The following is a 20,485-nucleotide window of genomic DNA, read 5'->3' on the forward strand; positions in this document are numbered from 1 at the left end:
GTCCCAACGGGGGGAGGCCCCGGGGAAGACCCAGGACACGCTGGAGAGACTATGTTTCTCGGCTGGCCTGGGAACGCCTTGGGGTTCCTCCTGAAGAGCTGGAAGAAGTGGCTGGGGAGAGGGAAGTCTGGGCCTCCCTTCTTAAGCTGCTGCCCCCGCGATCCGACCCCGGATAAGCGGAGGAAGATGTATGGATGGATGGATGGATAATATGAGAAAAAAGTCAGAATTCTGACTTTAATCTCTGAATTCTGACAGCTAAAAAACATATTCGCATCAAGCCATAGCCATGTCCGTTTTATAGACTAGCTCTCTTGTTTGTCACCTTCTGCTCTTCCATTAATGAAATAGCATCACCGTGGACCCCTTGGGCACATAAAAAGTCGCCTAATTCCCTAATTTTCCACCAATATGTCAGAATTCTAAGAAAAATGGTCAGAATTCTGAGGGGAAAAAAAAGTCAATATTATGAGATTAAAGTCAGTATTCTGAGAAAAATAGAATTCTGAGATTAAAGTCGGAATTCTGAGATTAAAGTCAGGATTTTGAGATTAAAGTCAGAATTCTGAGATTAAAGTCAGAATTGTGAGATTAAAGTCAGAATTCCCAGAAAAATCCCGTATTAAACTGAAATAATATTTAAAAATCAGTTAACTTTTTCAGTGTCCCTAATCCTCTTCCGTAATATGATCATTCCTGCTTTCAGGTTTTGTTTACAAGGCAAAGATAGCGGAGAAACGTAGCAACCTGAATTCCTATGAGCTGTAACATCAGTGCAATGTATTGTTAGGTCTATTTGTATCATAAAATATAATACACCTAAAATATCCAACTTTACTGCACATGTTTACATTAATTCCTGTATTACAGATGTGATTAATTCAACAAAATAGGAAGTAATGGGTAATGTTAGCAAACCAGGCTAAAGAAAAACTGCTCACCTTTAATTTTAGAAGTCATATCTAGCTTCGTAATTTACGACGCGGAGTTGAAACGATGTATAAATCTGCAAAGTACAATATAAAGCAAACGTAAACACAATGATTTAGACGACAAAACTAGGTTATTGTCTAACCACGTAAATTAGCAGCGAACCGCGGATTGACGCCTTCCTTATGCTGCATTCAGGTACTCCTCGGATTTGTTGTAGTTCGATTTTTACTGCTGTTTCTTTATCTTCTTTAAATTTCACTGTAAACCATCATTATTTTCAAAAATCAATAATAATTCGTGCATTTTGGTAAAAATCAACAGAAACTTTTGATTATAATTGCACAGGTTAGATTAAGAGTTATTATAATATAACGTTATCTCCACACAGAATTGCTTTTAGTTGTACATTAACAAACAATAAATTTGATTTAATATTTCAGTTTCACCTTTTCAGTAATTTGTTTGCTATAGAGAAAGAGTGTCTGATGTTTTAAGGGAGACGTTTTTTTTCTACACGAAACAAAATATGGAACCTTTTCAAACGTACAAAAAAACCAAAGACTCCAAACGTCGCATTTCGTTCGTATCGCGAGAGTTCCAACTCTATTTTACCATTTTTGATTTAAAAAACCGTCTTTAACATGGTCGCGAACATTTTAATTATTTTAATCTTGAAGGTATAATTTCTTTCACGAGAAATTATTAGAAATATATGCCTAGATTTTAAAACTAAATAAATTACTGTTGGCTTCACTTCCTGTCAAAGAGGAAACAGTTTGAAGATTTCAAAAGAAAAGTTCAACTATTTAAATTTTCAGTAATTAACTCCATTAAATATTCCAAAACTCATGAATTGGAGGGCTCTGTATTATTAAACAGTGTTTTTTATTATTTGTTTATTTGTTAGTGATTAGTTCACTGTATTTATTTTTAAATATGGCAGAGTTAGTCCTTCATAAATCAGAGGGGAGCTTTTAATATGAAATTAAGTTGACCCTTTCAGGGGAAAAAAAAGTATTTTTCCATTTCCGGGTTGAAACTGTTCCTGTCGTCTCTTCTGCTGTCATCTCTTACCTCAGTCCGTGACTCATATTCGACTATTATTCTTCTTTTTTTTCCTACGACTACGTTGACCATATGAGAAAACAGCCGTTAGGTTGATAAAAAATGAGCGCGGGTGGGAGTTTTAGGACGCTGCGGCTGCTGGTTATGGTGAGCCTGTGTGTGTTCATCAGCTTCTCAGCAGCAGCAGCATCATCTCCTGCTCAGGAGAAGGACAGTGCCATGGAGAACATCGTTACAGAGAAGAAGGCTGAGGAGAGTCACAGACAGGACAGCGCAGACCTGCTCATCTTCATCCTGCTCCTCACCCTCACTATCCTCACTATCTGGCTCTTCAAGCACCGGCGCTTCAGGTTTCTGCATGAAACCGGACTGGCCATGATTTACGGTGAGAGAGAGAGAGAGACACCATCAGAGCTTATGAATCTGAGGATCAGATGTCAAACCGCATGCTGCTTATTAAACCATGGCTCCTTTTAGAAAGAAACTTGTTGATGCATAGCAGGTGATCCTCTGTTCCCCTTTCTAGCATTAAAAGTATTTCACTTCCCCTCTGCACAATAAAACTGCTAACATTTGATTGATAAAAAGAGTAATTTACCTGATCAGTCATGCACTAACTACTAATTACTTATTTAGATCAGAAATATATCCTTTTTCAGTCCTGATGTTAAGAATTAGGTAAACTAAGTACAAATTATGAACAAATATTCCATTTAAACCAATTACTCATTCATTTAAGTTCTAATTTTTAAAGTAATGTTGATCTTTATATACAATTTAAATTAAAATAAATTGATTTCTGCCTTACTTTTTTAATGAAATGCACAAGAAATTCTTTAAGATTTACCAGCAATCGGAACATAACCATAAATACTATTAAGTATTAATTAAGCAAGTATTTGCAAAACTCTTGTATCTTAAGGTCTCAGTAAGCTTTCTGCAATGTGGGTTTTTTTTAGACATGCATTCCAGATCTGCTATCTAAAAAATGTCCTCCCATTCCAATGTTTATAGTTTTTATCTCTCCAGTCATTGGTTTATGATTTGTGTATTTCTTCACCATCAGCCCTTACTCCGTCTTCTTCCTCCCAATCGGCATCCTCCTTTAGTTATTTCTGCAGTTTTCACATCTTGCTGAACCTTGTCTCCTTAGAAATATCTCCTCAATGTTCAAGGTAAACTTCTGAGTTTATTTTTCTAACTTTCAGTCAGAGAACTCTGAAAATTGGAGTCTGGAAAATTATGGTATTTTGACTTGGATAAAGGTGTAGATAACGTTGGTTTGGGTGATGTGTGAAGCTGTACAGTTTGAGTCAGTGAAACTCTGCACTGTTAAAAAATATATCACTATAAATGCCTACAGCTGGTAGTTTAAAGTGGCCTGAATGAAAACAAAATATTGACTGAACTCAATAGATTGAATAATAAAAAAACTCAGTGAATCAGGAAGATCTAAGAAGAAAAAAAGTAGATTAATGCTAACTAGAAGTGTTGTTCAGCAATCTCAAAAAATTTCAGTTCCATTATGATCAGTTGAAATTATTATATTTAAGTGCAACTTAAGAAAATATATTGGTTAGTGTGTCATTTTAAGGAAACAGCTGAAACAACATCGCCACTGTACACAGCTGAGATCATTTTCATCACCAAGGGTTTAAAAGGCAATAACAAAGAAAGAGGCTCCTGCTCCAGGTCTAATCAGCAGCTGGCCAAATGACCAATCCCTCTGAGGAGATTGAGGTATTTTTTTTCAAGAAGTATGATATGTGCATTGAATACGAGACATTCAGACCTAAGAACGTTGTACCTACTGTTTAACAAGGCAGCTAATCTATTTGCAGCGGTACTTCAGCGTTGGAAAGAGTCGGTGGAAATATGAAAAAGAATCATTACCTCCAGATTCTTCGGCCTCACTTTAAATAAACAGAGGGTTGGAACACTGACACATATGGTTTCTTTGATCTAAAACCGGCAGTAAAAATAGGTTTGGAAAAGATAAAGCTGGCAAATATTAGCAAATATTAGCAAATATTATTAATATTAGATTAAAAAATCAACCTTATTTAGGCAGAAAGTTTTTAAAGGGATAAATAAGTGTGATCAAGACTAGACGGGCTAATGAGCATTTGATGAGGATGTCTGGATTATTTTAGATTTTATGTAGATTTCTAACACTAGATTAGAGAAAAACAAAATTTTTGCTCCAGATTTATGTCTTTTGTTTCCTGTTGCATGCTTTCCACCCTGGGAAATAACAATGCATCTGACTAGAACTGTAGCTAATTGTTCATTTTGTTTATTTGCATGAGCTTTACTTTTATTAGGCTTTAAAACTTTAACTTTTTGATCAATGCAGATTAAACTAAATAGTTTTGTTTGATGGAATAATCCAAACACATTGCATATAAAAAGTAGTGGAGCTTTGCTGTCCTGAATTAACCCAATCTGTTTTTATTTTTATCCTTCACCTCTTTCCCCAGGGCTCATCGTGGGGGTGATCTTACGTTACGTCGTTCAGGTCCCTCGGGATGCCAGCGTGGTCTCGACAAACTGTTTTGTTAACGCCAGCCCCGCCACCCTGCTGGTTAATGTCAGCGGGAAATTTTATGAGTACACTTTGAAAGGGGAGATCAGCGCCAATGAGGTGAACGACGTGAAAGACAACGAAATGCTGCGCAAGGTACTGGGCCATCCTCAGTGTTTTTGTTTGCTTGGTCACACAATCATGAAGGAGAGCAACTGCAATTCAAACACCTGGAAATTGTTAAAAGTGAAGTTATCGCTCATTAAGCAAAGAAGGATTGAATTTATATCTATTATATCTTTGTTTTATTGTCATCAGTTTAACGCAATAAGAACAGCTTTCTGATTGCATGCGTTATTTCAATCCTTCTCGCAAAAGTATTCAGAGCGCTTTAACTTTTTGTGCATTTTGTCAAATTTTACCCACAAAAATCAACATATGTTTGTAGGATTTTTTTCTGATGATCAACACAATTTATCCCCTCTGAGATGCTGATTGGTAAAACCACAGTTTATTGAAGTATCAGGTAAACTTTAAAGGGTTTGTCTCTACCATTTTACACATCTTGATATTTTAATATTTTTTGTTTTTTTTTCTGTGCAAAACCGCTTAGTTTGTGTCAGTTACTTTTCACATAATCCTTGAAGCTTTCGGTATCTTTTCAGTTTTAGATAATGGTTTGAATGTAAGATGCTTTCAAAGTTTGTGTGTTCGATTTTAAGGAGTTGAATACATAAATATGTCACCCTGTTTGGGTTTTTATTATTAAGTAGAAAAAAAATCTATTCAGCTCACTATTCAATGCTTCTTTGTGATACTTTGTGTTGCTTTTTTATACATAAAATCGCAGGTGTTCTATTGGGATTTTTTTAATGGGGAAAGAAAAGCTCAAGGGGCGGGAAAACCTTTGTCTTTGTCTCAAGCAACAATGAAAAAACAGCTTTAAATCTGTGTATTGTAAAGTGCTCTAAGATGGCTATTTCCTTTGTGATGCAGTGTAAAGTAACAGCAGAATAACTAGATTCTTTTGTTCCATCAAATCTTATTGGCTGATCTTGATTTAGGCTTTAATTTGGTCTCAGGTTTAATGAGTTGATGTTTGATAAACTGTCACTCTTCCACTTTTTGTCAATTTGTCAATTTATTCTAAGTTCCAGATGTTTCATGCTAGATTAAAAAAAATACATGTTAATTGAATGTATCCTGAAATTCATCAACATAAAACTGTTTGTGAAGTTTGGCCTTTTTGTTCAGCTAAAAATGTTGTTTTTGTGTATTTCAGGTCACGTTTGACCCTGAAGTTTTCTTCAATATTCTTCTCCCACCCATTATCTTCCATGCAGGCTACAGCTTAAAAAGGGTACAACGTTCAATTATTTTCAAACAAATCTTTTTCATTTCTGATAACATTTTGTCTTCCGTTGAACTAATCTTTGACTTGTAAATTAAAAAAAGAGGTGCATTTTTCTAATAGTTGTTTTTATTTTACAGAGACATTTTTTCCGGAATATGGGATCTATCCTTGCTTATGCCTTTGTGGGGACAGTGATTTCCTGTTTTGTTATTGGGTAAGATAATGCTGCTTAACAACTACTAAGACAAACCTTTACAATGTATTTGAAAGTATTGCTTATCCATATAGTGTGTTTTTGAAGATAAGATGCCTTCTGGTCCTCCCAACAGGTTGTTGATGTACGGCTGTGTTGTGCTAATGAAGCAGTTGGGCCAGATGGGTGAAGACTTCTTCTTCACTGACTGCCTGTTCTTTGGAGCTATTGTCTCAGCAACAGACCCAGGTATGTGTGTATATATAATATTTATATATATATATATTTTTTTAAATTATATTTCAAGGAAAGTCTCAATAGTTCAAAAAAAAAAATCACATTTTAGCCAAGGTAAGGTGAGGAAACTTCAGTAATGTCCTTAATATACTTACTAGATATTGAAGGGACCAAGTGTACATCCCAGAGGTACACCAGCGTTAATGTCATCTGTTTATAAAAAAAAAAAAACACCATTTCATATGACTCAGATTTGATCTGTTTCATTGCAGTTGGTGAACTAAGGTTTCCTTCTAGAGCAGGAGAGAACCTTTACTACACTTTTGTCTAGTTTAGACATCATAATTTCTTATTACATATTTACAGTTTAAGATAATGATCAATTTAAACCCTGACATCAGTTCCTGCTGGTAGTAATGAGAAGTACTGATTGGTGTGTAAATATTGACATCTTGTTCATCAGATCAATAACTCTGTAGTTTCCAGGCAGTCAGATTTGATCCCTGTTTTATTTCTGAGGCTGTCGAAAACTCACTAAAGAAGTTTACATTGAGCTTAACTCAACTTGGGGTTAACTGGGTTTAAACAAGTTGACAAATAAAATCGTTGGATCAGATAATTATTTTTATAATAAGCGACCTCTCTCATGCTAATCCTCATTGTGCAAACATTTGTTAAAGTAAATTCTTTAATAGCATTACTGTGTTAAACCAATTATTTTTTTAGATTTCCTTTAAATCGTGTTACTTGAGGACATTGCTTATATCTGCTGTCAATATATACTGTATTGGGTCATGGTCACTTTTGTCTATAAACTGGAAATTCCAGTTAAGATTTTAAAAAACTATATTTTAACAGAATCCTTGGTAACTTTAGCGATAAATAGGAGCCCCTAGGTTTTTCCAAATGCCATGTGTTTGTATTTCCACCATGAAAAAAAAACATGTATCTGTATGTTTCACAGTGACAGTCCTGGCTATCTTCCATGAGCTACAGGTTGATGTTGACCTGTATGCACTGCTGTTTGGAGAAAGTGTGCTCAATGATGCTGTGGCCGTGGTTTTGTCCTCGTAAGTTGTTTTTTTTATATAATTTTTAATCTGCAAGTAAACAGAGAAGGAAATGCACTGACTGTTTGAGACATGACTTTAAAAGTGAATGTTTTGGCCTCTGATCAGACATTTCACCAAACTTAAATCGTTTGCCCAGGTTACTCTGTTTTAACTTCTCCCTTCAAACTGTTGTAATTTCCTTTGAAAAATGTGTCATGATAGCATGCAGCTAGGAGATTCATCTCTGTACTGTGCAGAAAGACCAAGGCCAACTCACTGAATTAGTTCACTAAGTAGATCATTCTTTTGTGTGCTTCTGCAGTGCCAGGGGGCAAACACTACAAATCAGAGGCTTTTGTTGTTTCTGACTGACTTATCCAGACAGATTTTTAGAACATTAAGTTCTAAAAGTTCTTCTGAGTTAAGTCATTTTATTTATTTATTTTTTGTGTGGGCTAAGAAAACATTTTCCCCACAATATTATTAGCTTTAAAAGGCTCTCAGGGCCATACAGAAGGAAGGCAATTTAAAACAAATCATCTTATAATCTCTGTGAAGGAGAGATGGTGTAAATCTAAATAAATCAAATTTTAGAATCATTCTGTGATTAAAGCAAAACCAAACAAACAAGCTCCGGCTAAAATAGATATTTGATGTTAAGCTCTAACTAACATGTAAGATGCATTGTATAGCATTCTCTACATCTGTAGGCTTCCCTGGTAATGCTCAGTGTTCAAAAATATTTTATTAAAGTTATGAAGTCTCATCTAAAAAATACATTATTTCAGAAAGAAAATATTGAATAAAGAAATAAGGAATGACATCCAAATGCCGCTTTTTAAGGAGAGAAGAGTGGGATGCTGGGGTTACCAAATCCTCTTAACCTACTTTGGCTCTATTAATAGGCCACTGAGATTGACAGGGTGAGAGGCGCCGTAATGCCTGAACAGGCTTTTCATTTATCTGCAAAGTTTTAATTTAGTTACGTTTATTTTACTCCTGAGCAAGAAAAATGCAGTACCATACTTTAAATGATTGTACACAGCAATCTGGAAATATTAATGCTGCAATTAAAGATATGAGCCTGAAAGGGAAAGATAAAGACAGATTATGATCTGCAAAGTCAATATTTTAGTAGGTCAAAGCTCTGATCTCAGGACCTAGAGAAGTGTGTGTTGAGCACAAAAGGGGTTTATGACCAGTGCAGCCTAAAGATCTGACCCAGTTCCAGCGTTCTGCAAGGAATAACGGCTCAGAATTCCTCCTTACTGTATTTAAAAGATATCCATATGGTTTGACCTAAGACATACATTTTAGAAAAATAAGACTGGACCAATTACTAAAGCCCCTGTCACAGATTGACTATTTAGACAGCGTAAGCTTGACGTACGCAAAATCTGGCAAAAATGCTGGTATACATTGGATAAATTATGGGTACGTTGTGTATAGGTCATGAGCACGCTGGAGTTTGCTGAAACACGTCGACATACGGCAAGTGCGTCGAGAAATGTTTTGAGCATTCAAAATTACCTGACGTATGCCAGCGTATGCTTTTACGTGGGCCATAAGTTACAAATAAGTAATGTGATTGTTGAGATACGTTAAGTGTAAGTTACTCAGAAGTCATGGTGTCTAGTTTATCCAAAGCCTATGAGTAACTTGTGCATAACGGATGCGTAACTTTTATAAAGAACTTTTCTCCAACACATATCGACGTATTTGACGTGTTCCAGGACGACCGCTGAACATGTTTCTGACTTCGAGCTACTGTTTAATGGCGTATTGTTAGCGATTTGGTATAAAAGGGGGTTCACAGGAGGAAACCGTCAGTTCTCCTTCAGGCTGCATCCGCATCATAGGGTGAGCATGAAGGTGAGTGTGATGGATCCTCCTGCCTTCACGCCCACGACCAACAATCTTCCTAGCAGACATCACGCTGAATCTGCTACGACTGCAAACCTTCTTTCTTTCTGTTTCTATGCTGATGAAGGTTCTCAGTCATCCAGGTCATAGTCATTCCGTAAAAATTCAAAAAATATCCACTGGAAACCAAGGAAACTTTGAAAACTTTGAAAACCAAGTCCAGTGGATATTTTTTGAATTTTTACGGAATTTCTGTTTCTATATTCTTTTTTTTTTGGCAGGCGGTAAATAGCAGCTAGGTTAATACCTCGATCAAAGAAATCTTTTTAATCAAGCCGCTCTCCTCCCCCCTCAGGACACTGGCTTGTGCATAATTTCATAGGCATTACACTGTCGTACGTTATGCATAAGTTAGGCTGTCGTTGGACATAAGTTCTGGACTACTCCATGTATATGCCCAAAATTGAAAAAAAAAATACATAGAAAGTGCAGCATATGCCAGCGTTTCTGGGGATTCTGGGACGCTAAATCGGCAAGGTGTGACAGGGCCCTAAGGAAATGTAGGAAAAGTTTAAGTGTCAAGAAGTCTGAAAAAACAATCTTTGGTTGCTTTTTGGTTCTTTTTACATTTAAGAAATGGAGATGGTTTTTATTAGACCTAAAACAGAACAAGTTTAGCTGGATTTAACGTCTGACAGCAATCAAAACAAAAAATATCAGTTTTTGTAAACTTTGTTGAAATATCTGGTATTAACTCTGAATATTTGCCAATAAGTGTTTTTCTCTATGTTTACAACCAGGTCTATTGTTGCATATCAGCCGCAGGGAGACAACAGCCACACCTTTGAGGTCATGGCCTTGCTGAAGTCTTTTGGGATGTTCCTTGGAGTTTTCAGCGGCTCCTTCTCACTGGGAGTGGCCACAGGGATCGTTACAGCTCTTATATCTTTTCTGGTTCTGTTTTCCATCCATTGTGCTCAGCAAAGTTATCCAGAGTTAAGCTTTCTGCGAAGTACCCCGCAGAGTGATTTTTGTAGTGAGATCATATTTGTATAAACTGAGTTAAATCAATAAGTGTAAAACCAATGTGTTGATTTAAACCAAGTCCTTGACTGTGATCTGTACGTAACAAAGTTCACCAAGCTAAGGGATTTCCAGCTGCTGGAGACGGCTCTGTTCTTTCTCATGTCTTGGAGCACCTTTCTGCTGGCTGAAGCTTGTGGCTTCACAGGTACCAGAAACACTTTCATGTATTTAAAATGGATCTGTTGTAAATATTTCCTGCATTCCAGTAGAAGGGATCCTAATGTGGTTTTCTTGTCTTTCTATTATATGATCTAACCTAACATTGTGCTCCACAGGTGTGGTGGCAGTGCTCTTCTGTGGCATCACTCAGGCCCACTACACCTTCAACAACCTGTCTCCCGAGTCTCAGGACAGGACAAAGCAGGTCGGAACCCATCTTAAAGTGTTAAGTTGTGTCATTATAAAAAAAAAAAAAATCCCAGGTGTAATTGTGGTTAAAATTCTAACCCTACCGTATTTTCCGGACTATAGAGCACACCTGGAAACTGGAAACATGCATATATAAGCCGCACTGGGCTATAAGCCGCAGATATCTACTGAACTGTCTCCCACCACACCTCTAGGGGGAGCTCTATATATAGCCCCTGTTGTAGGGATGTTGCTCACAGCTGTAAGAGCTACTACTGAAAGATGGGGCCCAGTCTCTCTCATAGGTTCAGCAGCTTTAATGCAGCAAATAAATCTCAGAATTTGGGACATTTGTTCTCCGTGGTGCCTGCTGTTAGCATGTACTTGTGCTAAATGAAAAATAGCGCCTTATTCTTTAATTTCCAATTCTGACTTCCCCCTCTGGCGGTTAGGAAAAATCCACAGAAAAGCCGCACCTTCTTATAACCCACGTGGTTCAAAGCATTGGAAAATGGTAAATGTTAAGTGGCCTGTACCAATAAAGTCTTTTTTTTTCAAGTCAGAGGACTTGACCAAAGCGCTGTACGCTACATTCAGTCATTGCCCCATTCACGCACACATTCACACACTGAAGTAGCGGCTTTATAGTCCAAAAAATACGGTATATTTAATCATATTTATGAATTAAGTTTCTAATCAGTCTTTTTTTTATTAAATTTAAAGAATCCTCTTAGCATCAAATATATCAGTATCAAATTCTGAAGATGTGAAATATTTTCCTAAACATTGACCCTTAAGTTCACTTTTTTTTTTTCTTTTTTTTTTTTATTAGAAAATAATGAGATAAGTGTGTTATAAAATATATTAACACGTTAGTTTAAAACTAAATGGCTAGATTAGGATTGATCATTTGTGGGATCAAAAATGATTTTATATTTAAGGATTAAGTAAGCAAAGGAAACAGAAAATAGTATAAAAACCCTTAAGGGAAGTTGTGAAGGGAACAGAAAATGAGCATTTCGTTTTTTATATGTGATTATTTATGAATATTTATAGATGATTGGCTGTTTTTATCACACCTTCTATTCTTGTTTCTGTCTGAATCTAAAACCAAAGGTCTGCAAAAGAGAAGGAAACTCGGAAAATGGGAACTTTAAGTCTGTTTCAATTCTGAACCACTACAAGCGTACAGCAAAAAAAAAAGAGCAGTAACTTTAGGGTTAGACGCTGTTTGTCAAACAACAGGGGTTTCCTGAAATCCAATAGTCCAACAGCTGCTCTGATCTGATCTGATCGTTCTGTGGTGCAGTTTGGACACCCCAGAGGTTCCTCTTTTAGAAATTTAGAACAGAACAGTTCCTGAAAAAAAACGAGCTTCATCTCTACAACAGGTGCATAAAAATAAAATTAACCCATAATATCTGGAACTCTAAAACAGAGTTCAATGAATAATAGCTACTGATTTCAGTTGATCAGGTTTGGCTTTAATTGCAGAAGGGCTTTCTGCATGGTGCTGTCGCAGCATCTCTTAGTCTGACCCAGCATTAAGAGCGCAGCTCAGAGGAGTTTCTGATCGACACTAGCAGGTGATGATTACGGAGGCGTATAGAAATGCTTGTGCCACGTTATCAAACCATATTAGGATTTGTTTTTTTTTAAGATGATTCACTTCTGAAACACTTTATAAGATCATCTTTGGCGATAAGTGGCATGCGTGAATTAAAAAAAATAAGCTCATAACCAATCACAAATTAATTATGATTCACTTAAAAAAGTTCTAATGTAAGATCATTCACTTTAAGAAATACTTTAACATTTGCTAATACAGTGTTTATACAGGAATGAATAACTCAAATTTAATGCTTTTTAATGCGCTTAGAAATTATTTTAATGCCACTAACAGGTACCCGTTGACAGGCTGCAGCCATGTCCCGAATTCCTCGTTTTCCAGCCACTTTTGTTGAATTTCGCTTTTTTCCCCGCGTTCTCTAGCTTTTTCTCCGACTCAAGCTTCTTTTCTGAACATACAGCTTTGCGACCAACCAGAAGCAGTTCCTCGCAAATATATCCCGATATAATATGTCTAACGAAATTGTTTTTTATAAACATTTTTTTTAATAAATCATTTTAAATGCCACAATAAACACATTTAATGAATTTTAATGCCAAATAAGGCCTTAATTTAAAAAAATAATACTTTAATGACTTTTAATGATTTTTAATGACCCGCAGAAACCCTGTAATAAGTATCTAAAACAGTTACTGACTTCTTGGTCATAAACCCTGAATGCTCTGCCAACCTCAAAGTCACGACAAAGTCTTTTTCAACCAGCTTGTGTAAAAGAGTGAAATGTGTGTCTGTTGATGTGTATGCAGGCAAAAAGTCAGACTTCTGACAATTCATATGATTTGGAAGGTGTTTCAAGTTATTTACATTTTATGTTTTTATGTAGAGTTAAACACTTTTGTTATTTAAACTCATTAAAACATCAAATTGTGCAGCACTGCAGATGCATTTCTCTGTTTGGTACATGACTGGTTTACATATATGAAGCTGCATGCATTTATGAAACAACAAATGACACTTTAGCCTCTCCACTCAGGAGGGGCTTAACCTATAGCTTTATCTGTGTATCCTGTAACTCATCAGTATATCTCTGAAATAATAAATTAATATAATAATAGTACTGCTGACAGCACATTGCTATATTTACCGGCCACTATCTTCTCTGTTGCTGCAATCATGTCAAAACGACCATCTTTGTTCATGAGTGAACAGAAAGAAACTGAACCAAATATGTTTAAATGTCTGCTGAAAAAAATGCTTGACTCAAAGAAAAGTAATTTATTATAGTTTTAATGTTTTGTTCTCGATCTTTGTTTTGTTTTTGCAGCTGTTTGAGCTGTTAAATTTCCTGGCAGAGAATTTCATTTTCTCCTACATGGGTCTGACCCTGTTCACCTTCCAGAACCACATCTTTAACCCTATGTTCATCGTTGGAGCTTTCGTATCTTTTCAATCTGTTTGAAAATGTTCCTGTTTTATAAAATAATGCTTATTTCTTTCAGTTACTCTTAATAATCACAATATCCTTGTATCACATGCTCTACATGTAAAGTTACATCTAGACACAAGTGATTTTGTAAAGTCTTGATAGATTTAATGCAAAGATGACAATTTCCTCCTGGATTCCACTGTTTGTTTGTTTTTTCCTTGACCTTCTTCCCATCCAGCTGGCAGTGTTTGTGGGAAGAGCTGCTAACATCTACCCGCTGTCATTCCTCCTCAATCTGGGACGACGTAACAAGATTAGATCCAACTTCCAGCACATGATGATGTTTGCAGGCTAGTGGAGCACAGACTGTAGAAGAGATTTGACAGCTAAAAAAGATATGTGAACATTTCTCTCATGTTTTCTTCTTTTTATTTTTAGGCCTGCGAGGTGCTATGACTTTTGCTCTTTCCATCAGGGACACGGCTACGTACGCCCGTCAGATGATGTTCTCCACCAATCTTCTCGTAGTTTTCTTCACTGTCTGGGTTTGTGGCGGTGGCACCACTCAGATGCTGTCCTGTCAGCGGATACGGTACGCTGTTTCAGACTTGCCGCTCTTGAGCGGCTATATTTACACATCAAGAGGTATTTTTACTTTGAAAAATGATGCCAAAAGCTCTAAGTGATTCTGTTTAAATTCTGCTAAATCAAACGGTTGATAATTGTCATCCCTGTTTAAGTCCTGGCAGAAAGAAAATGCTAATGCCTGATTACATTAATGTGAAACTAGAAGGTGCTAATTTTTTTTATTAATGTATAGTTGTAGGATTTCTAGATGAGTCTTGTCAACTTAAGAAAATACAAAATACATTTTTTTAAATAATTTTATTCATAAAAAGACATCGATTTGGAAAAAGTCAATGTGCTGGTTTTGCCACCCATGGTGACATCGACTGTGATCGAGCATTTGACAAACCAGCTATTAGTCTTTAGTCCCTGTAGACATAATCCTAATAAGATTTAAGCTCAAACTTTGACTAGACCATTTTAATCAAGCCAGTCAGACTCGGACCCCTATTGGTCAGGATCTGTTGTAGTTTTATTCTAGGTTACAGGGGCTCACCTTTCAAAACGTCTGCTTTAGTTTGCTAATTTTTTTGAAAACTGTATCCTTTATTTATGTCTGATATCTTTGTCTGATATAATAACTGGATTCAGTAATTAAAATGCTTCTAAATACAATCAAACATGAAAGCAGACTGCGCTATGAAATTGACCAAGAGACAGATTCATTGTTCTTCCCTTTACAGAGTGGGCGTTGACTCTGATCAAGACAACTCTGTAAGTATGCCACAAGATGATCTGGTTTACAGCTGATGTTATTTGTAATGACATTAATGAAAAAAAAAATGTCCTCTGTGTTGGTTCAGATGAGTTTCGCAGATGGATCAGAGAGGAGAAGCACCAAACAAGAAAGCGCCTGGCTGTTCAGAATTTGGTACAACTTCGACCACAAGTATCCTTTAAAAAGAGCGCGTACCGTTGTGATTCAGCTGCTCTGCTTTCTGCTTTCTGCTCTTGTTAAATGAAAGGCTTTCAAGCCCGTTAGTAAGGGCTGGTGTTCATATTTTAAGCCAGCAGAGGGAGCTCAAGTTATACATTAAGAATTAAATGATCTCCAGATTCAGAAGTTAAATCTGATATAGAGTTACACTAAATACAAGGATATAGCTTTCTTTACTGTCTGAGGTTGTTATTTACTGCAGCCTTTCAGCTACTGCTGATACAAGATGTGTTTTATTATGGATATTAAACCTCTTATGCTCACGTTCATCCACCAAGTCCATATTTTATACATAGGTCCTGGATTTATGTTTAACTGGATAACGGCTTCATGCATCTGTGCTCCGTCCCTTTGCTATCCATTTTTTGGTGTTTTTTTATGTTTCTTTTTTGTTTAAACTGAGACTGTTAGTATGTCATTTATCATTTCAGTGGAGGATTATAAAACAATGTTGGCTTCAAAAATTGGCCTCAAAGAATCAACAACTGGGATCAGTTAGACTAATGACAAAAATAACCACGCATATGGAGGTCCACAATAAACCTGGTTGATTTCTCTACATTTTGTTGACATGATGTCACAGAATGAAGCTGTTTGCTTGAGGTTTGTTCTGAAGTAGCTTAAGACGGGTCAGTCGCTGATGTTAATGGACCTATGGATTTAATATCATAAAAAAAAAGAATAGCCATCTGGGTCTTCCCAGATGGGTCTTTTTTAATAACACTCATCTTGGTGTGTATAAAAACGTCTGAATTTTGAGAATATAATAATAAAAAAGTTGTTTTTGGATTTTTTCTGTAATCACAACTGGCACATGATGACTCAAAAGCTTTAACTGAAATTATACAGGGTATGTAATTATCCACTTTAAACTGTAGCTCATCAGTGTGAAGACTTTGGTAAGTCAGAATACCCAGGTCCCGGTATAAAGAGTGGCGCAATCGTTCCTTTGTGGTTACCGTACCTGAACTGTGCAGCCGCCTGCCCCCCTGGCTGCATGTTCTCACAGATCTGCCCCTTTTTAAGTCCAGATTAAAGACTCATTATTTAAAACTGGCTTTTAATAGAACACTGATTTATGCTTAGGATTTTTGTTTTTACAATGTTTTTATCTTTGCTCCTCCTGGTGTTTTTGTAAAGTGCTATAAAAATAAACTTTGTTTGATTGCAGAATGAAAGACATTAGATAGCCTTTACTGTCCCACAGTGGGGACATTCAAAATTTGCCCATAGGTCCTAAGGAGCAAAGTGAATCAACAATAAACAATAAAAACATCAGAAACACACAATATGCATAAAGTCTGCTGGAATATAAAAAAATTGTGATAAAGGGGTTTCTGTTTTTCATTTGTTATTGAAATGCTTCCTTTACTCCAGCTGTTCTCCAGCTACCTGAAGCCCATCCTGACTCACAGTGGCCCCCCTCTCACATCTACACTCCCTCCCTGCTGCGACCCCCTGGCTCGCTTTCTCACCAGCCCTCAGGCCTATGAGGTCAGAATTTGGGTCATATGGACCTATTTAGTTCACGTTTGATGAACATATCAGGATATGTCTCTTGTCCACCCCCTTCCCAGAATGAGTGCCAGCTGAAGGATGATGACTCTGACCTCATCCTGACGGACGGAGACATCAGCCTGACCTACGGCGACATCACTGTCAGCACAGACGCGACAGGAGCCCACACCAGCGGCCGGCACGCCTCAGACGACCTGGATAGAGAGTTAGCATACGGAGATAATGAGCTGGTGATGAGGGGCACGCGTCTGGTCCTCCCCATGGACGACTCTGAGCCTCCGTTCACCGACCACCTGCGGATGTAAAAAGCAGGTTTCAAGCGCAGCCCGAGACAACCATCCATTTCAAACTGACCCAAGCCACCCAGCAAACATTGATTACTTGACTCTCTCTTTTCTTTCACTCTTTCATTTTTTTGTCTCCTTTTTTCCTCATCCCTCACTTCCCTGTCTCTACCTCATTCTCTTTCTGCTCATTTTCATACTACTTCAGACATTCCAGTTTTCTTTCTCCATTCTGGCTCCTGTCAGTCACTTCACCGTAGCATTGCAGCATGAGTTCTAGTGAGTAAATGCAAAAACGCCAACCACTACCTAATTTATCAGTGTGCAGTGTATCTCAAAAGAAACTATAATGTTGTCATGCATGTGGAGGTTGCTCGTCATTATTTTTGTATTTTAGAATATGAAGCTTTGTTTTTGGTTTGGGTCTGACTTTGAATGTTGCTGACTTTTCTCTGCGCATCAGAGGCAAGCTGACCCAGAGGGTAACTTTACTGTACATTTGGTTTCAATCAAGTGCCTGGGAATTGTAGTTTTTAAGCATGGCAACTCTATACTAGATTATTTCTAAAAAGGACGCAGCTTTAGAGTGGTACAAAAAAAAAAAAAAAGATATATATATATATATATATATATATGTATATTAAAGTCCAATGGAAGCCTCCAACCCAGAAAGGTCTCAGTATACCGCATGGGTGTGTGTGGCATCGACTTGTGCTGTTTGCTTGTTAATAACACGTAAACAATGTGAAGCCGCCGGGCAGCAGTGACAGCTAGTTACGGATCTCTGCGGGTGACCTTAGACTGTGACATTAGAGAGATTTTGCACCTTACTTAGGAAGCCGACAGCGATCACAGCATATTGACAGGTTGCTGCTCTGAAAAAGAAAAAAAAATCCAAATGAAGTGAAGTAAATAAGCTCTGTGCCATTCCTGTCATGCATTATGACATCCTGTGTAAACTGAATCCATTTGACCTTAAAGTGTTTTGTACGCTTTTTGCTAAGGAACATTTTTGTCATACACGTCTAACTTTGTTCACATTTCTATTAAGAAGTTTAGTTTTCATTAAAGTCATTAAAGTAACATTTAGGTGCCTAAAATTTTACACAGACAAAAAAATTTTTTTTTCTATAATCTTGGAAATTTAGGTTATTTCTTCCTTTTGGCATCTTTCAATGCATTTTTTCTTTTAATTTAAGATATATTTGCTCGAACATCCCTCAGTTACTTAATTTCAGCCTTTATTATTCACAAATAAAACCCATATCTTTAGCAAAAATATTTAGGATATTAATGTTGATTAATTAATTCTATATTAATTACTTAAATATTCCATTAATTGGTGGAATATTTCTGTGCTGGATCGTATTCATCGTCATGCTGTCATCACTCTTAATCATTTTCAATATTAGGGCTGCACAGCATTCAGAAAATATGGCATTATATCAGATGAGGACGGCTAAAGACCGGCAAATCAGCCAGTTATCTAAAATGTCATGTCCAACTTAATACTTAATACCTCTCAAAAGTCCATTGAAAATGCTCACTGTGAGGTCTTCAATCTGTCGTGCTGCTCTAAGTATTATTCAGATTATTTATGCTATAGTCCAGATTCCCTGGTAGGAGTAGATATTTGCACTGGGACTGGGACAGGTCTTCATTTTGAAAGCTACCAGTATTAGTTTAGCCTAAATGCTTTATGTTCTTTTGTTGCCCTCTTGTTTTGTACTGAATGAATCTTTTGAAGGTAAAACAAAACATAAGTTTACTTGAACAAAAGTATGTCAATGCAAATTCACACCTGTTACGTTTGGTTTATTTCTCTGCATGTTAAAGAAGAACGAAAAGCTTTTTGAGCCACTTTAGGTTGCAGAGTTTCACGGCTACAGACCCTACAGGAAGCACAGGTCTGGTTGTCACCATGGTTACACTGTGTTTATTTAAACTGTAGCCAGAAAACATTTGGTGATTTAGCTAAACGCAACCGTTTTAGTTTTTTTGTGTGAGCCAAAGAAAATGAAGCAATTGCATGCAGAACAAATAAAGGTTTTTAAGAATTTAAAAAATGGAGAAGAAGAAGAAGGAAAGAGTTGACAGAAGGAGGCTTGTAGATAACGACTCTTCCTTCCCCAGTTATCTTCTGCTGTGCAGGAACTTTTAATTTAACTTTTTTTCTTTTCTTAGCTTTTTTTTTTTTTTTTTTTGCTTTAACCAGGCATTTTTTATAACTTGTATTATTTTTCATTATTTCAGTTCATTTTTTTTTTCAAAAAGAAGTGAAGTAAAGGAAGCCTGCCATTTGCACTCACTGTATGCTTTTTTTTTTTCATTCTTTTACATTTTTGATGTTAAAGACAGTAAAACAATATAATTTCTAACAATGACGGATAAATCCATGTTTAGTAAAAGTTTCATTCCTTTTGTAAAGATATATTTCTGCATAGCAGCAACTGTAAAGATGATTTCATGCATTTATTTCCCCCCATCTTTGGTACTTTTTAAGTTGTTTGCAACAAGAGGATTTTGCCATGATTTCTTCAGAGCACAAATGACCTTCTGCTGATTGTGTATATTTGGAAAAAAAAAAAATCTGAATCTGAGCAGAACTGTTTCTATCCAAGTGACCCATCAATCAATGTTAACGACCTTGGTCTCGTTGTTTTCTGCTCTGCCAGTACGTGTGCTGTTTCTGCTCTCTGATTGGTAACTCGTAACAAGCTTTGATCAGTGGAAATATTATCTCAAGTAGCTGACCAAAGAGGCCTGCTGTGCTCTGTGTTTTCAGACACTCCGCATTCTCTTCATACGGCATATTCCCTTTGAGTGAATGTATCTAAATGCCTGCAAGTGTTTATGGATGTGAGTCCGACAAAAAAAAAAAAAATACTGTGTCCTCTCTTTTTTTTTGTATTTTTTTTTTTACCTTTGTTGCAGATACTGTTTACATCTGTGTAAATATACTCTCACCTGTTCTCTGTGCGTGCAACGGTCAATAAACAGAAGCCTTTGCATTTGATTAAAGCTCTCTGTCCAGTGACCTCATTGTTTATCTGGCCTTTTACCATTCTGCAGAAGTCAGAGTAGGAGACACTCCTATTCCCAAAAATCATGAAGCATATTTACCAGTTATGCATGATTAGTGTGATTATGTCACTTTAAAGTATAATACTGAGTAAATCAGTCATACAGACCATTTCAAAAAAGAATTTTATTGGGTAACATCTCTGATCCAACATCAATGAGTGATTCTACAATATTACAGAAAGCATTAATTAGCCTACACATCAAAAAAGATTGTAATACAGGATTCCTTAATGCTATATGTGCGAAGGACCTCACCTATATTAAGACACGCCCCTCTGGATCACATGGTGATTTTCTTAATAGAAAATTACAACATTTTGCAAGAGTGAGTTATTGTTTATATTTTATGTGCATTAAATTAGCCTAGCGCATCTTACTGCTAAA

At 36.6% G+C, this 20,485-nt stretch overlaps 2 protein-coding genes across 3 annotated transcripts in view; one reads left to right on the plus strand and one right to left on the minus strand.

Moving 5' to 3' along the window:
- Window positions 1–1,149, minus strand: part of taf7 (TATA-box binding protein associated factor 7) — a 14,522-nt gene extending 13,373 nt beyond the window's left edge. Inside the window, exons 1-2 of one of the 2 annotated variants that reach the window (XM_015381933.1) lie at window positions 1,083–1,149; window positions 942–1,006 (exon numbers count right to left, since the gene is read on the minus strand). In XM_015381933.1, the coding sequence (XP_015237419.1) occupies window positions 942–960 (19 nt within the window). In that variant the 5' untranslated portion in view covers window positions 961–1,006; window positions 1,083–1,149. Of the gene's footprint in view, window positions 1–941 lie in introns of both variants that reach the window. The other variant, XM_015381932.1, reaches the window with a different exon arrangement.
- An 817-nt stretch (window positions 1,150–1,966) lies between these two features.
- Window positions 1,967–17,634, plus strand: slc9a6 (solute carrier family 9, subfamily A (NHE6, cation proton antiporter 6), member 6). Its single transcript, XM_015381979.1, has 16 exons — window positions 1,967–2,383; window positions 4,479–4,678; window positions 5,805–5,882; window positions 6,014–6,090; window positions 6,206–6,318; window positions 7,271–7,376; window positions 10,022–10,163; window positions 10,347–10,452; window positions 10,583–10,671; window positions 13,550–13,663; window positions 13,890–14,001; window positions 14,090–14,243; window positions 14,962–14,992; window positions 15,082–15,167; window positions 16,604–16,709; window positions 16,793–17,634. The coding sequence occupies exons 1-16, from the start codon at window positions 2,101–2,103 to the stop codon at window positions 17,036–17,038; spliced, it is 2,043 nt and encodes a 680-aa protein (XP_015237465.1). The 5' UTR covers window positions 1,967–2,100; the 3' UTR covers window positions 17,039–17,634.
- The last annotated feature ends 2,851 nt before the right edge of the window (window positions 17,635–20,485 follow it).

This window comes from Cyprinodon variegatus, unplaced genomic scaffold, assembly GCF_000732505.1.
Source record: "Cyprinodon variegatus isolate N-32 unplaced genomic scaffold, C_variegatus-1.0 Scaffold245, whole genome shotgun sequence".
NCBI lineage: Eukaryota > Metazoa > Chordata > Actinopteri > Cyprinodontiformes > Cyprinodontidae > Cyprinodon > Cyprinodon variegatus.

Excerpts from the sequence above, each read along its gene's own strand:
- slc9a6 (XM_015381979.1), top strand. The coding sequence starts at position 2,101 with ATGAGCGCGGGTGGGAGTTTTAGGACGCTGCGGCTGCTGGTTATGGTG. Across the intron at positions 10,453-10,582 it reads TGAAGCTTGTGGCTTCACAG|GTGTGGTGGCAGTGCTCTTC; the intron begins GTACCAGAAACA and ends TGTGCTCCACAG. Across the intron at positions 15,168-16,603 it reads TGGTACAACTTCGACCACAA|CTACCTGAAGCCCATCCTGA; the intron begins GTATCCTTTAAA and ends GCTGTTCTCCAG.